Source organism: Heteronotia binoei, unplaced genomic scaffold (genome assembly GCF_032191835.1).
Source record: "Heteronotia binoei isolate CCM8104 ecotype False Entrance Well unplaced genomic scaffold, APGP_CSIRO_Hbin_v1 ptg001011l, whole genome shotgun sequence".
Taxonomy (NCBI): Eukaryota; Metazoa; Chordata; class Lepidosauria; order Squamata; family Gekkonidae; genus Heteronotia; species Heteronotia binoei.
The window spans coordinates 415,018-432,258 of NW_026800152.1; the positions used below are offsets into that span (position 1 = coordinate 415,018).

Here is a 17,241-nt window from a genome sequence, read left to right on the forward strand (position 1 = left end):
TTAGTTTCAAACCTTCTATTTCTTTATCTTCTTGAATTTGCGTCAACAAAACTTCAAGAGTCATTATAAACAACAATGGAGAAAGAGGGCAACCTTGTCTTGTTCCCTTACTAATTTTCATATCCTCTGTAAGATCCGCATTTATGCAAAGTTTTGCATACTGTTCAGTATATATTACTTTCACCATTCGTATAAAGCTTTCTCCCAATCCCATTTTTTCCATCACTGCAAACATAAAGTCCCAGTTTAAATTATCAAAAGCTTTCTCTGCGTCCACAAAAAATAAAGCAACTTCTTTTTCTGGATGTCTTTCATAATATTCTACAATATTTACAACAGTCCTTAAATTGTCCCTAATTTTTCTATTGGGAAGAAATCCTGCTTGTTCCTCCTTAATAAAGTTCATCAAATATTGTTTAAATCATTCTGCTAAGATTCTTGTATATATTTTACAGTCATTATTTAACAATGGAATTGGTCTGTAGTTTTTTACATTCATGACATCTCTATCCTCTTTTGGAATCAGCGAAATTACTGCTTCCTTCCATGTATTTGGTATTTCCCCTGAAGTCTTATATCAGTTTTTGAAGCTTCGGTGTTAACTCCTCTTTAAGGGTTTTAATTTTTTTTTTTTGCTGTATATCCATCTGGACCAGGTGCTTTTCCCGTTTTCATTGAATTAATTGCCGCTTCAATTTCTATTTTTTCAATTGGTTCATTCAAAACTTTTTTCCATATTTTCTATTAAGGGAGCTATTTTAATTTTTGCAAATATATTTCCATCTTCTTTTATAATATTCTACAATATTTACTGCAGTCCTTCATTTAACCTCCATCTTCTCACCTTTTTGGTCGACTTAGTTGACCACAATAATGGATTATGATCTGCTCCTACTTTAGGTAAGATCTCTATTTTTTTTGTAATAAGACCTAAGTCTTTTGTACCCCAAAACATGTCAATTCTTGAAAAGGTATTATGTCTTGCTGAAAAAAAGGTATCATCCCGCACTTCAGGGTTGAACTTCCTCCATATATCTTCCAGATTTTCTTGTTTAACTAATTAAAAAAAAAAAGACTTTGGCAATTTCCCTTCTTTATTTTTTTTCCCCAGATCTATCCAATGCAGTCTTAATTGTTCTATTAAAGTCCCCCATTATCATAATTTGTTCATATGTCACATTATCCAATTGTTGTGTAATGTCTTTAAAAAATATATCTTTTGCTCCATTTGGTGCATACAGTCCCAAGAGCAACTTTTTTCCCATTTATTATTATTTCCACCGCTACATATCTCCCATTACTGTCCTTAAAAATCAGTTTTGAGTCCAATTCTTGTTTAATATAGAAAATCACTCCTCTTTTCTTCTGCTCAGCCAGTGAAAAAAATTCAAGCTCCAATTGTTAATTCCATAAAAATGTATAATCCTTTTGTTTAATGTGTATTTCTTGCAAACAAATTATATTATAATTTTGCTTTTTAATCCAATGAAACGTTGTCTTTCTTTTTTGTGGTGAATTTAGTCCATTTATATTCCAAGATAATAATTTGTAATCAATCATGGTTCAAATTCTTTATGTTCTTCATAAAACCTACGCAGTTCTTGTGTATTTGTGATTGTGATCCTTTTCCCTTGAAGTTTAAAACTCACACCTTCTGGTAGTATCCACCTATACCTTATTTCATTGTCTCATAATTTTTCTGTCAGTTTCTTGCATATCCGTCTGTCAGTTAACACTTGTCTTGGCAACTCCTTCATGATTCTTACTCTGCTGCCTTCAACTGTTAGTGTTTTCCCGAAATTTTTATTTATGATCTTTCCCACCATTTCTTTTGCCATAAATTTTATAACCACATCTCTTGGTAGATTATTCTTTTTGGCATAGTATGAGTTAACTCTGTACACATAGCCATATATGTTCCAAGTACTTTCTAGATCTTCCTCCAGGAATTCCGCAATAATTTTTATTATATATTCCTTCAAGTCAGTTTGTTCGTCTTCAGATACTCCTCTCAGACACATCTGAGTTTCCATCAGTTTGCAGTCATGTATTACCACTTTTTCTTGTATTTTTTCCAAGGTGGAATCATGTGCTTTCACTTTCCCCTCCACTTCTTGCACTTTCTTAGATGTTACCACAGTTTCATTTCTGAGATCCTCTATATCTTTTTTCCAATCTTCAATGTCCTTTCTAATTTCCTTTCTGGAGGCAGTTATTAATTCTTTCATCCCTTTCATCATCCTTGCATCCAATTGCTCCTGTATCTTCTCCAGTGAAGCAGCCCTTGTGCATATTGGCTTATAGTCTGACATGTAAAAATGCTGAAAAAGTTGACCTCATCAAATTAAAATCCAACTACCAGGTTTTAAAGAATAAATTTTGCTGTTTTCAATAAGCCCAAAATCGCCATCCCTGGAGCCTCCTAAGCTCAGATATAAATTTTTAAAGTTTATATTTTTTCCAAAATGGTGGTCGCGACTTTTATGTCCCTTTTAAATTTTTTTCCACTTTTTTCTGGAGGCTTCCAAAATAGTTTTAACAATAATGTCCAATAACATTTACCTTACAATGTTCAAATTCACCGGTCCCACTAATTTTCGATGTCTCAAATCCTTTTAAATAACTTTTAAATTTTGACCTTCTTGTAATGGCCGCTGAAGTTTTTCTATCGATTTCTCAGTCCTAGAGTAGGCTGGCTGATTCCCAATTTTCCCTTCTTCACTGAATACTTCCTGCTTTACTTGCCACCAAATCCCGTTCTCGCTGGTAGAAAGATCTCGCGATGCTTGTAATGTACTTCCTGCTTTTCTTGCCACCAAATCCCGTTCTCGCTGGTAGAGAGATCTCGCGATGCTTGTGACGTACTTCCTGTGTCGTCTGTTAAAACTGCAGCTCTATGACGATGGGGCTTTCCAACCGCAACCGCAAGTATTCAAAACAATTATTTTCTTTTCTCTTTTTGACACTGTCTTTTAGTATTTTACAGTCCCAATTTCGCCCCTTCTCCCCTTCTTCTTCAATAGCTTCTATATTCAATCTTCCACCTTTTAAATTTTAATTTTTACAGTTCTTTTTAGTCCCGGAATGAAAGATAACGATTTGTACCTTTTGCTGTGGTTATCCAAAACGGCTCTGGTCTTGCATAAATTTAGATGTTCAGTAGAATCAAAGAAGGTTTGGATCTTGATGAGCTTAAGTCAATTGAATGACTCTGGAAACTTCTGTAGATGCTGGAATGCAACTCGTCTCCGGAGACCCTTCAAAGCCTCAAAGGAGCACCCCCCGGGACTCCCTTTAAGCCAAAGTAAATCTCCTCAGAATTTTCTGAGCATGTCTTGGACTAATCTCTGACTGAGAAAAGTAGGCAGTAGGCATTGGATTGCCTTTTTCTACCCCAAACAGAAGTTCCAGTCTGCTCCCCTACAGAGAAGCAGTTCAGCTCACCATTCTCCAACCCCTGGAAGTCCAAAATGTATCTAATTTTACATCATTCCAAACAAATGTTTTTTATAAAAATCTATGTCCAGAGAACACGCTGGAGAAAGCATTAACTCCACTCCATCAATCATACTGGAAGAAGTTTCCGAATAAAAGGCTCAGCTGCAGTCCCAAAAAAGGGGTCACAGTAGCATTTTTTTCTCAGGATAACAAAAAATTATACCTGACTGTACTCGAAGACAGAAGAAAAAACATTAACAGCTGAAATACTCCAAAACTCAATTTAGTATTGCACCACATATTCAAAAGGTGCCAAGAACAGAGTCTGTTTACCTGTGCAGCTCCTGTGATCATATTTGGAATGAAGTCTTTATGGCCAGGAGCATCCATCAGTGTGATTACTTTTGTTTGTGTCTCAAATTTGGTCATACCAACATCCATTGTCACCCCCCTTGAAATAAAATGAAATGAATAATTTTCAGCAGTTTCTAAAATTTATCATGATTACATGCAATTGTTAATTATACTATTTTTATATCAATGCTAAAAATCATCAGCAAATTCTTTGGGATAAGCAGGAGATTGGACAAAAAATAGTTTTTCTTCTATGCCTGTTGTAGGTGCATGTTGGTTGAGTTACTTTGAATTAAAAGTGGGATACAGATACCTTAATACAGGTATACAGTAATATTCTCCTCCTAAAATGTCATGACCATTTTTTATTTATTTATTTATTTATATTAAGATTTATACCCCGCCCTTCTCACCTAAGTGTCTCAGGGCGGCTTACAACATAATAATTAAAACAACTTCAGTTTAAAACATTTAAAAATACAATTAAACCATAAATTAGTAAAAAACAAGATAGAATAAAACCGGCGGCCTATAGATACATTTTGTTCCATCCAAGATGTTTTACATTGTCAGCTAATGTCATAGGCCTGCCGGAAGAGGACTGTCTTGCAGGCCCTGCGGAATTGCCCTAGATCCCGCAGGGCCCGCACCTCTTCCGGCAGCTGGTTCCACCAATAAGGTGCCGTTATTGAGTAGGCCCGATCCCTGGTGGATTTTAGACGGGCCTCCTTTGGCCCGGGGACTACCAACAGGTTTTGTGAACCTGAGCGTAGTACTCTCTGGGGAACGTGTGGGGAGAGACGGTCCCTAAGGTAGGCAGGTCCTAGGCCATATACTGGCAGCCAGTGCAGACCCTGGAGCCCCGGCTGAATGTGCTCCCATCTTGGGAGCCCTAATAACAGCCGGGCAGCAGCGTTCTGCACTAACTGCAGTTTCCGGGTCCGGCACAAGGGTAGCCCCATGTAGAGGGCATTACAGTAGTCCAGCCTCGAGGTGACCGTAGCATGAATCACTGTTGCCAGGTCGTCACGTTCCAGGAAGGGGGCCAACTGCCTCGCCCGCCTAAGATGAAAAAAAGCGGACTTGGCAGTGGCTGCTATCTGAGCCTCCATCGTCAATGAAGGCTCCAACAGCACCCCCAGGCTCTTAACCCTGCCCGACGCTGTTAATGGAGCGCCGTCAAAAACTGGCAGGGGGAGTTCCCTTCCCGGGCCGCAGCGACCCAAGCAAAGGACCTTTGTCTTCGCCGGGTTCAGCTTCAGCCCACTCAGCCTAAGCCACCTAGCCACTGCCTGTAACGCCCGGTCCAGATTTTCTGGGGCGCAGGCGGGCCGGCCGTCCATAAGCAGATAGAGCTGGGTGTCATCAGCATATTGATGGCAACCCAGCCCATACCCTCGGGCCATCTGGGCAAGGGGGCGCATATAGATGTTAAATAACATCGGGGAAAGCACCGCCCCTTGAGGCACCCCACAATCAAGCGTGTGTCTCCGGGACAGTTCCTCCCCAATCGCCACCCTTTGTCCCCGACCGTCAAGGAAAGAGGAAAGCCATTGCAAGGCCAACCCCTGAATCCCTGCGTCGGCAAGGCAGCACGCCAGAAGCCGATGGTCGACCATATCGAACGCTGCCGATAGGTCCAGCAACATCAGCACCGCCGAGCCGCCTTGATCCAGATGTCGCCGAAGGTCATCTACCAGGGCGACCAGCACCGTCTCTGTCCCGTGGCCCGGGCGGAAACCAGACTGGTAGGGGTCAAGGACAGAAGCATCCTCCAGGAAGCTCTGTAGCTGCAACGCCGCTACCCTCTCTATAAGTTTGCCCAAAAAGGGCAAATTCGATACCGGCCGATAGTGTGCCAATTCGGTCGGATCTAACGTTGTTTTCTTCAAGAGGGGACGGACCACCGCCTCTTTAAGCGCTGATGGAAAATGTCCCTCCAATAGGGATCTATTTATGATATCCCGTATAGGATATCTTAGCTCCCTCTGGCAGGTCTTAATAAGCCAGGAGGGGCATGGGTCCAATTTACAAGTTGTTGGGCGTGCAGATAGGAGGATCCTGTCAACTTCTTCCAGGCTGAGCGCGCCGAAGCCGTCCAGAACACAATCCGAAGACAGGCACGAAGCCTCAGGTTCACTAGCTGTATCTAATGTGGCAGGGAAGTCGGAACGGAGCGATGCGATTTTATCCACAAAAAAATCCGCAAAAGCCTCACAGCCAATTTCCAATTCATTAAAATTTGGTCTGCCCTGTGGCAGCGTTGTAAGGGTCCGAATTGTATTGAACAGTTGTGCCGGGCGCGAAATTGCGGACGCAATCTCTGCCGCAAAGTAAGTTTTCTTTGCGGCCTTGACTGCCATCTCATAGGACTTCATAACCTCTCTATAAGATGTTCGAGTCGCTTCATCTCGGGTACGCCGCCATTGCCTCTCTAGTCGTCTGAGTCCTCGTTTCAACCGCCGCAACCCCTGGTTATACCAGGGTGTCGGCCTTGAACGAGGGCGCAGAGGACGCCTAGGCGCGATCTCATCGATGGCCCCGGTGAGCCTACTATTCCAAGACTCCACCAGGTCATCGAGGGAATCGCCAGGGGGCCAGGGATCCCGCAGAGCCGTCAGAAACCGTTCCGGGTCCATCAGGCTCCGCGGGCGAGCTAAAATAAGCTCGCTGCCCAAACGGGGTTGGGGTGGGACGTCCACACGAGCCTTGAGGGCATAGTGATCCGACCATGGCACTGCTATGGAAGCAAGATCGTTCACTAAAACTCCCGACGCGAAGATCAAGTCTAACATGTGACCGGCCTGGTGAGTGGGTGTCGTAACTACTTGGGAGAGTCCTAGTGTCGCCATGGAAGACACTAGGTCCATTGCCTGATTGGAGGTCACGTCATCGGCATGAACATTGAAGTCACCCAGAATTAAAAGCCTCGGGTGCTCCAATGCCCATCCTGCTGCGGCCTCCATCAGTGATAGTAAGGCGCTGGCCGGTGCGTTAGGCGGTCGGTACACCAGCCAGATCGCCAACCCCTCCCCAACATCCCACGCCAGGCCGGCACATTCAATGCCCTTGATCTCCGGAGCCGGGAGGGCCCGGAAGGAGTAAACCTCTCGAATGAACAGGGCCACCCCTCCCCCCCGCCCGCTAGTCCGTGACTGGTGAAAGACCGAGTATCCCGGGGGCGCCATCTGGGAGAGAGCTACGGTCTCCCCATCGCGGACCCAGGTCTCGGTCACGCATGCCAGGTCCATATCCTGCTCAAGCAGGAATTCCCGGAGGATAGAGGTCTTATTATTAATGGACCTGGCATTACATAACACCAGTGACGGAGGCGAGTAATTTCGCCTTGCCCCACTACCTGTCACCATCGGGATGGGACGCAGGCTGGAAGGTGGTCGAGCACTATCTTGTCTCGATCTCCTTCCCTTCCATTTCTGCCTGTTCCCACCGTCATACCTTCCCCTCCCCAGGAGTACCGGAATTTTACATCAGTCACATCACAAACATACCATAATTCTGGTGCATTAACTGTCCTGGGTAAGATCTGGCTTACTTTGATAAGCCCTTACTATATTTAAGTGTTACATCATAGCACGTTAGAGCAATTTCAAGACTGTTCATCCATCATCCACCAAACAACTATTCTCACAACAGCTTAATTAAGTAGAACTAGGTATATAATTTAGTCTTCATTTTGATACGTATAGCAGAATATACACTCATCTGAAACACAATTACTAGCACACTTCTGGTATTGATGCCAACAGCCTACAACAGGATTTTGTTAAACTATGTCCAGAACACCCTGAAGTTTCTAAGAAGCTTTTCAGGGAGTTTCTCAGTGAGTTCAGCTATCACTGAAAGGAAGCTTCCCAACTACAGTCAGTCTTCTCCTGCACTATGCTACAGGACAGTGATGATTATCTGCTAGAACAGTGGTCCTCGGCATACCTGTATCTTCCCACAAATCACTCTTTTAAAGAACCGGGATCCCACTGTGATAGAAATAAAGAGTCCACCTATTTCAAGGAGGATATGTATAAGTTCACAGACATTCTGTTACTACTATTAGCATGCCAACAGGGTCAGCAACAGACAACATGTCACTCTGGCAAGTAGACACGGGGACAGAGGGAGAGCAAATTCTAAGTAATCGTTATGAAAATCCTGTATCATACCTAGACTATTTCTGCATCCCACCAGTGAGAACGACTGTTATAGAACACTCTTAACTCGCAGTGAGCTGAAGAAGCCCAACAAGTTATCAGTTCACATGAGGTAATCAGTGTGAATCCTACATAAACAAAATGAAACTGCATGGATATAACATTTCTTAGTCCTATAACATTTCTTAGTCTGCCACCTGAAATATCAAGTTCTATAGCAAAGGCAGTCAAGACAGAGAAAACTGCCCTACAATGACTTAGATCACTACTAAGTATAGAAATCATTAGAAATTGTTGTCTTATTTACCACAATGAAGAAATAAGTCACACATAGCTATCCTAACTTTATATTTCAAAAAACTCAAAATAAAATGGGAATATTGCTCACCTCTCTCTTTCTTCCCCTGTCTCATCTAAAACCCAAGCATAAGCAAATGATGCCTTTCCAGCTTTCTTGGATTCCTGCTCATATTTGTGCATAGTTCGCTTGTTGATGTTGCCCAGAAGATAGAGTAAGTGACCCATTAAAGTACTTTTTCCTGCATCAACATGTCCTGAGAAGAGGAAAACTGTGAATTATCACTGATGCATGCATGTCTGAAGCCATATTACATTTGAGAAACCTATATGTATTAATTTCCCTTTTGCCCCTAAAGACAGTACCTATTACCACCAGGTTAAGCAGCTGCTTTCCTCCTTGTCTCTTTTCCAACTCGGCTTTCACATCTATTTGTTGCTTTGCTTTTCCAGACTTTTTCATTGGAGTCGGAGCTGCAGTCTGTTCTTCTAATGCTTGAACAGTTTGAGATGAAAGTGCTGGTTTGGACGGAACCTCAGTTATCCCCAAACTGACATTGCCATCTCCAGCTGAGATTCCTTTTTGTGGAGTAAGAGCATTATGCCCATTCTCCTCAGCATTCACACTACAAAAGTCAGAAATAGGATTTAAGAGAACAAAGTTAATAGAACAAATGAAATGTGCTACTGACACATTCCTTGTACTTCATCCTCTATTTTGAAGTTACAAACTAAGGGACAGCCAAAGAATTCAGCTGAATACATTTATTTATTTTCAGTTTAAAACCCACCCTTCCCTTAACGGACTCAGGGCAAGTAACAACAATCAACTGAACCTGAACTGTACAGAAAACACATGCATTTATAAGACCTATATTGTACTGTGGAAGAGCATTCAAACTGGCCTTTTAGTTCACTGACTTTTGTTTATCTGAACTGGTTTCTAATCCAAAACTACTTCATAATCTGACTGCTTATTGCACTTTCAAGTAGCTCTCACTTTGTGTATTTAAGCACACATAAATAGTATGTGTCTACATATACATACATATACTCAAATGGGCCAATACAAAATGATAACTTATCTCAGAGTTACATTGTCTACATAACATTTGAGAAACCTATATGTATTAATTTCCCTTTTGCCCCTAAAGACAGTCCCAAGAAAATAGAGCTTAAGGGAGAAAAAAATATTGGGTTGAGTCAAAATGTACTCTTCCACTGGAATAAGTAACTTCTGCCTATGTGTGTGGAGGGGCATTTTTTCCAAATTCCCACACACATAGTGAGCAGCCCACAGAGCTCCATAAAAAGCTCCTGTGAGTGACAACACACCTGAAAAACAGTGCTGGAAACCTGCAGTGGGCCAGAGAAATCAGTGAAAATTGCTCCCCTCCCTGCTTCTGCTGCTGGAAAATCACCATTGATTTCAATCCACTGTCATTTTTATTTCTTCTCCTTCTAGAACATCATACCCCAATCTAGATAAAGAGAGTATTTGACAGAAACTATTCAAGCTGTTCACTGTAGAACCTAGGAACAGGCAGAACATTCATCATGTACTTAACGATTAAGGAACTGCACACCCAATGCCTTAAAGAGAGAGCCAAAGGGCAGCTCATTTGTCATTCTTACTGCTGCAACCACTTGACAGTATCAATTGCCTATAGCTGAAGGAAGTGCCAGTCTTCAGGTTTCTATCTGGCATCGATGCAACTTTGATTTTTTGCAAGGGACCTTGAGAATATTAATGAAAAAGGGGGTCCAAAAATTAACTGATGAAAATAAAGCAAATTGGGGGGGGGGGGCTTGCATGTGCCTAATATTTTTCTTTCTGAAAATTTATGATATAACAAAGTTTATTATTTCACCTACTGCAGAGTCCCCCTGGCATGGAATAGAAATGCTTCATTAAATGCTTCTAAGTCTGAAGGGCGAAAAACAAAACAGCTAACTTGCAATTACAACTGTCCCTGAAACTTTCTATGTACTCAGCATTAATAATTACCTAAACCAGGCATGTCCAACTTTGAACAGGTCGTGATCTATTTTTCCGGATAAAAGTGCTGGTGATCTACCACCATGAAAATTAAGTTTCAGATTAGTTTCGAATTAGATTTTAATCCACCAAAGTTGGGTTCCACCGCCGCCCCGCCCCCCCCCCCCCATTTACAATGCACCTTCTATCATTTACTGGTAAGCAAAATAAGCAAAAACGAAACAGAGAGACGAAGATCCAGAAAAAACTGCTAACAGTTTTTCTTAAATTTTTATTGTTATAACTTTCTTTAACAGTCTTAATAACTTTCTTTAACTTTTACTGAGTGATTTGTGTTAAATATAGGTTAAATTGATCCAGGCTGATCTTATACAATCTTTAAAACTTCGCTCTTGCTAATTAGTAAGATGTCTGAGCCTGCATTTCATCCACCAGCTTTTTGAAGTTGGGTGAATATTGCGTGAGGGCCAGTCGCAGGGAATCCTGGAGATGTTCATCTGTCATCTTGGAACGCTGTGTACTCTGTCATTTTCAGATGGGAAAATGCAGATTCACACAAATAAGTTGAATCAAAACAGGCGTGTACAGCTTCACTGCATCTTCTCAAGTTGGGAAATTTGTCTCTAGGCACTAGCTTCCAAAAAGATTCTTACTCAGTATGAGAAAAATGTCATTTTTAAGGGTTACTATTTCATTTTCAAGAGATGCCTTGTTCAATGAGTAATTTTTACTGATAGCAGCTGCAGTTTCCTGAATGTCCATATCTGCTCTGAATGGGTATGACAAGTACTCCACAACTTTTTCAATTCTTTGGAAGTCACAGAATCTTTTTTCAAATTCTTGGATAACAGAGCAGATTTCTGTCACATACTTCTCATTCTGAAAACAAAATTTGGATATTGTCCCAGATGGTCCTGCGTATTAGGAAAATGATCAAAAGTGTTGTTTGCAACGTCAGTCATCATTAGCTCAAATTTGCTCTTGTAGGATGAAACTATACTCATCATCTCGCCAATGCATTTGTTTTTACCTTGTAGTTCAATGTTCATATCACTTAGTTTGCCTGTAAAGTCAGCGAGAGATGCCAGATCACATAACCACTCCTCATCTTTCAACTCTGCTTTGTCATCTCCCCTCTCCTTCAAAAACCTTATTTCATTCAGCAGATCACAAAATCTTTGCAGAAATTTGTGCCTATTTAGCCACCTTACATCTGTGTGCAAAATGATTTCCGCTGCCCCTTAATCAAGAGTAAGATTGAAAAGCCATCTTTGAAGTGATTTTCCATGAACTAAATTTACAATTTTGAAAGTAATGTCCATGACAGTCTTTGTATTGAGTCTCTTGCTTGCCAAAACTTGGTGGTGAATGATGCAGTGGTAAGAAAGGAAATCCGGAAAGTCATCATGCTATCTACAGAGGCCTATGAAACTGTTAACCTCACCTGTCACTGCTCTTGCTCCATCAGTAGTGATGGAAACAAGTTTATGCAATGGAAGATTACACTTTGTCACAAAAGAATGGAAAGAGCTAAATATTTCCTGACCAGTAGCTCTCCCTTTTGAAGAAATCACTCCAAGTAGTTCTTCTTTAACACTGAAGTCTTCAAAAACCTTCCGGATAAAGACTAGTAACTGGGCTATGTCTCTTATGTCTGTAGATTCATCCAGTTGGAGTGAGAAAGCAACACAAACTGAAACATCTTCCAACAATTGTTCAGTTGTGTCTCCACTGACCTTGAAGGATGCCATGGTTGCATTGACCAAATGTGGCCTTGGCTTCGCCATCAACTGTTGCTGTGCAGCCAATTTAGATTTAAGTTCTTTGAGCTTCAGTTTACGAATTTCACTTTTGCATTGACCAAATGTGGCCTTGGCTTCGCCATCAACTGTTGCTGTGCAGCCAATTTAGATTTAAGTTCTTTGAGCTTCAGTTTACGAATTTCACTTTTGGGTGGAAAATCAGCATCAAACTTATTGCTATGCAGAGCCTTATAATGACGCTCCAGATTACCCTTTTTGGGCAAGGATACAGCAGTGTTACAAAGTAGACAACAACACTTGTCTTTCACCATGATGAAGTAGTCCATTTCCCATTCATCATGAATGTGGTAGGTTTCGCTCTTCTTTGGAACACTCATCTTCGTTATACTGGGGTGGCTGGGGTGCTAAGTTAACACTGGCTGAATCTGGTCCAAAACTGTCACTGTCCCAAAGTATTAAAGATCAACAGGAACTGAAGACCTCTGGATGACGTCAAAACTACACATGCAGTTCTAAAAGTAAAAATAAGAATTTATCATACTGGCACCAATAATCAAATACCACCACATCAAACAATTATCAAAAAAACCCAAACACCTGTCCAGCAAACCATGAGACCAAGTGGGGCTGGTGATCTACCTATGACCCCTCTGCTATCTACTAGTAGATCACAATCTACCTGTTGGACATACCTGACCTAAGCCATATATAGAAAAGACAGGTTGTTTACCTGTAACTGTAGATCTTCGAGTGGGCATCTGTGCATTCACACTCGTGGGATAGAGCACCTGTGCCGATCCCCGAATCAGTACCTGAAAATCCCGGGATTTTTCCGCGCCTGGTGCCAATGGGCATGCGCAGGCATCCCAGTACGCATGCTCACCGGCACCAGCAAGGGGATCCCGCCAGTTCCTTCCTGACCACTGGAATCCCCTACTGGAGGAAGACCGTCAGCAGTGGGGAAGGAGGGCGGGTAGTGTGAATGCACAGATGACCACTCGAAGATCTACAGTTACAGGTAAGCAACCTGTCTATCTTCTTCGTGGTCTCTGTGCTTCACACTCATGGGAGACTAGCAAGCAAGACATACCTGGAGGCGGGAAGACAGTCAACCAGAAGAAACAGCTTGCAACACCGCAGTTCCCAACTGAGTCCTCTGCTGAGCATGCACGTCCAGCGCATAGTGCTTCATGAAGGCATGCGGAGAAGACCAGGTGGCAGCCTTGCAGACATCAGAAAGGGACACGCCTCTCAGGAACGCCACCAACGTGGCCATCGCTCTTGTGGAGTGTCCACGAACAGGTCCAGGTAACGGCTTCTTTGCCAACAAATTAACAGAGTTTAATCGTCTCAGTGAGCCATTTTGAGAGCCTCTGAGACGAAATCTTGGAACCTATCTTGGGAGCAGCATACGAAACAAAAAGCTGCTTGTCCTTACGAAAACCCTTTGAACGGTTCAAATAAAACAGTAAAGCACGCTTAACGTCCAGAGCATGCAACTTACGTTCCTCGTCCAAGGAAGGGCTAGGGTAAAAAGTGGGCAACCAAACTTCTAAATTGAGGTGGAACTGAGAAACCACCTTTGGAAGAAAACTAATGTCCGGAGCCAGGAAAACCCCAGCCTCTCAAAAAACAAGATAAGGATAATCACAACACATCGCCGTGAGCTCCCCAACACAACGTGCTGATGTGATGGCAACCAAAAATGCAGTCTTCCATGACAAGAGCTGCAAAGAGCACATGGCCATTGGCTCGAAGGGGCGATGAGTTAGTTTGTCCAGCACTAAAGTCAAGTCCCACAACTGTGGGGGTGATCTTGATGGTGGGTGCAGCCTAAACAATCCCTTCAAAAAATTTTGGACTGAGGGTGTGCGAAAACAGAGTACCCCTCCACCAGATCATGGAAGGCAGATATTGCCGCCAAATAAACTTTGATGGAGGAGAAAACCAGGCCCGCATCCACTAGGGACAACAAAAAGTCAAAAATTGCCGACAATCCCACCCTGCTAGGTGAGACCGAAGGGTCAACCAAAAACTTAGTGAATCTCCACCACTTCCTGACATAGGAAGCGAGAGTGGATAGTTTTCTGCTGTTCATAAGGACTTGCTGGACCCTGTCAGAGAACCCTACTGGTTGATGAACCACGCTGTCAGCTTCAGATAGGGCACGTTGTGATGGAATACATGCCCGCCCTGAGCTGACAGAAGGTTCGGTTCTGCCGGGAACTGGTAGAAGACCCCCCTCGACAGTTGGAGCAGGATCGAGAACCAGTTCTGGTGAGGCCACCAGGGAGTCACCAGGATGCAGCATGGTCTTTCCCTTGCTATTTTGTTGACCACCTTCGTCAACAACGGCAGAGGCGGGAACATGTAGAGGACCTGGCCCTCCCAAGGAAGCAGGAGCCAGTCTCCCAGAGAGTCTGGATCCGCTCCCCCTCTGGAACAGAACATGGGGCATTTCTTGTTCTCGGCCGTGGCGAAGACATCCAGCTGCGGGTACCCCCAAAGCTGGAATACAGACTTCAGAAAACGCCACTGCAGTTCCCACTCGTGTGGGGAAGCCCCACCCCTGCTGAGGGAGTCTGCCTGAATGTTGAGGAACCCCGGAAGGTGTGCTGCCTTCACAAAGATGTCATATTGGAGACACTCCAACCAGAGATCCATCGCCAATGCGCAGAGCCGACGAGACACTGTCCCTCCCTGCCTGTTGATGTAGCACAGGGCAGTGGTATTGTCCGTAAGCAGCGCTACAGTCTTCCCCGCCACTAACGGGTGGAAAGAGCGTAGGGCAAAGTGGACTGCCAGCAGTTCTAGGTAGTTTATGTGGAACTGAGTCAGTTTTGGTGGCCACTGGCCCCCCACACACAGGCCTTCCATGTGGGCCCCCCAACTCCACAAGGAAGCATCTGTGGTGATAGTCACAGTAGGAGTTGGAAGATGGAAGGGAGCTCCCTGGCAGATGTTGTTCTCTGACTCCCACCACTGTAGAGTCTGAAGAGTCCCGGATGGGATGGTGAATCTCTTTCGAGTTGAGTCTCTGAGTGGGTGAAACTGGCAAAGAAATCACAACTGTAGGCCTCTCATTCTCAGTTTTGCGAAAAGTAGCACGCTTGTCGTCGCCATCAGCCCCAGCATTCGCTAAAGCTGTTGTGCTGTGCCCCACTTTCGCCTCTGAAGCAGTTGTACCAGACCGACAATGTCCTTTGCCCTCTGCGAAGGGAGGTATGCACGATGCTGGTCCATATCCAGCAAAGCCCCTATGAACTGCACTGTCCTTGACGGAGTAAGGTGAGATTTCTCCAAATTGACCTGCAACCCCAAGGTGCCGAGAAGACGTAGAGTGATGGCAATGTGCGTTGACAAACTTTCCCTCGACTTCGCCACAAGGAGCCAGTTGTCGGTGTATGGAAAAACGACAACTCCCTGGAGACGGAGATCAGCAGCCACAACGCTCATCATCTTCGTAAACACCCGAGGTGCAGTGGACAGGCCGAACGGAAGGGCTTTGAACTGGAAGTGCTGGGAACCTACTGCAAACCTGAGGAAACGCCTGAACGCCGGATGGATGCTGACATGGAAGTAGGCATCCTTGAGGTCCAGGGTCGCCATCCAGTCCCCCTGATTGATGAAGGGCAGGATTGTTTGCAGCATGGACATTCTGAACTTCTGGTACAGAATAAATTCGTTCAGATTCCGAAGATCCATAATTGGTCTTAACCCCCCCGTCCCTCTTGGGGATCAGGAAGTAGCGAGAGTAAAAACCTCCTGTCCTGGCCTCCGTCAGAACTCTCTCTATGGCTTGTTTCTGTAGGAGGTTGTTCGCCTCCGCCAGCAGAGGTAGGGAAGGGGGAGTAGTGATCACCACGGATTGGTTCGGAATCTGAGCAAACTCTATTTTGTAGCCCTCTTGTATAATGGACAACGCCCACCTGTCTGTAGAGATCAACTCCCAGGCAGGTAGGAAAGGGCGGAGGTGGATAGATGTTGAACCAGTGGGGGCGATGACGCATGCCACAAGAAAGTCAAAGGCCCTGCTTTTGAGGGCGAGCACCCTTGGATTTGCCAGTGGCCTGAGAACCATAGCGATTCCTGTTGTTGCCTGAGTACGATGGTCTATCAGGCTGGGTGGAGCGAGGTCACCATTGCTGTTCGGGCGAAAACGTTTGGTAAGGCTTCTTGGCCCACGGTTTGTGCCACTGCTTCACCTTAGGAGCCCTGGAGGTGGCCTGCACACCCAGGTTCCTGGAGGTCTTCAGGCTCTTATCTATTTCCTGCAGTGCACTATCTGTGGTAGTGCTAAACAGGCCATCCCCCTCAAAGGGCAAGTCCTCAACAAAAGCCCTAGTGTCCTGCTGCAGGGCTGTTGATCGTAGCCAGGAGTGCCGATGAATGCACACAGTGGACGTGATGGCCTTTGCCGACACGTCCACCATGTGCTTTACTGCAGCCAATTGTTGCTTGACCACAGCAAAGCCTTCTTTCTGCGGCTTCCTTGCAGCAGCCTTTTTGTCCTCGCTCAGGGAAGAGAGGAGAGAGGTGAGTTGTTCCCGTACAGAGTACTGGTATCTAGCCATGCAAGCTGCATAGTTAGATACCTTTACTCCTAGGGCCCCTGCAGAGTATACCTTTCTTCCCATATTGTCCAGCTTTTTTCCCTCCTTGTCAGGTGGGGATGAGTGGCCCTTCCGTGCTCAGAGAGGATCGGCGTCGATACCCGGATTGGCGAGCAGATCGACGTCGATGGTCGCCAACGAGTCTCAGCCGCTGAGGTAGTGCGCCTCTCCGGAGGGATCGATGCCGATGGTCTTCGGGAATGGTGCAACAGCCTCGACATGCAGGATGCCTCTGACTGTTGATCCCATTCCGCAAACGGCCTCGGTGGATACCATTGGTAAGGAGGGTAAGGATACGGATAGGTGGGTGGCCACTGATGCTGCTCCCACGATGGTAGCGGTGGGAAACGGCGTGGTGCCATGGAGGGCTCTAGCTCCCGTCTGCCTCTGGGTACCATCGGGGGAGACGGATCCATCGGCGCCAAGCCTCCACGTCTGAGATTGACCCGCTCCTACTACGACGCCGCCACCCAGATGACGAGGATCGCTGGGTGAAGTCGATCTCCTGCTCAGACATCGAGAGACGGTGTTGTTGAGTACTGCCTCTCGATGCCGATGGGCTGTGGCACGGGGACGCCAGGATCTTCCTCGGCAGAGCAGTCGGTGCCGAA

At 44.7% G+C, this 17,241-nt stretch overlaps 1 protein-coding gene across 2 annotated transcripts in view; it reads right to left on the bottom strand.

The window, feature by feature from the left end:
- The window catches only part of LOC132590900 (HBS1-like protein), a 91,847-nt gene that overhangs the window by 22,707 nt on the left and 51,899 nt on the right, over positions 1-17,241 (bottom strand). For both annotated transcript variants that reach the window (XM_060263825.1, XM_060263826.1), the window contains 3 exons: positions 8,622-8,881; positions 8,347-8,512; positions 3,772-3,889 (listed from right to left, as the gene is read on the bottom strand). In XM_060263825.1, coding sequence (XP_060119808.1) covers positions 3,772-3,889; positions 8,347-8,512; positions 8,622-8,881 — 544 coding nt within the window. The remainder of the gene's footprint in view (positions 1-3,771; positions 3,890-8,346; positions 8,513-8,621; positions 8,882-17,241) is intronic.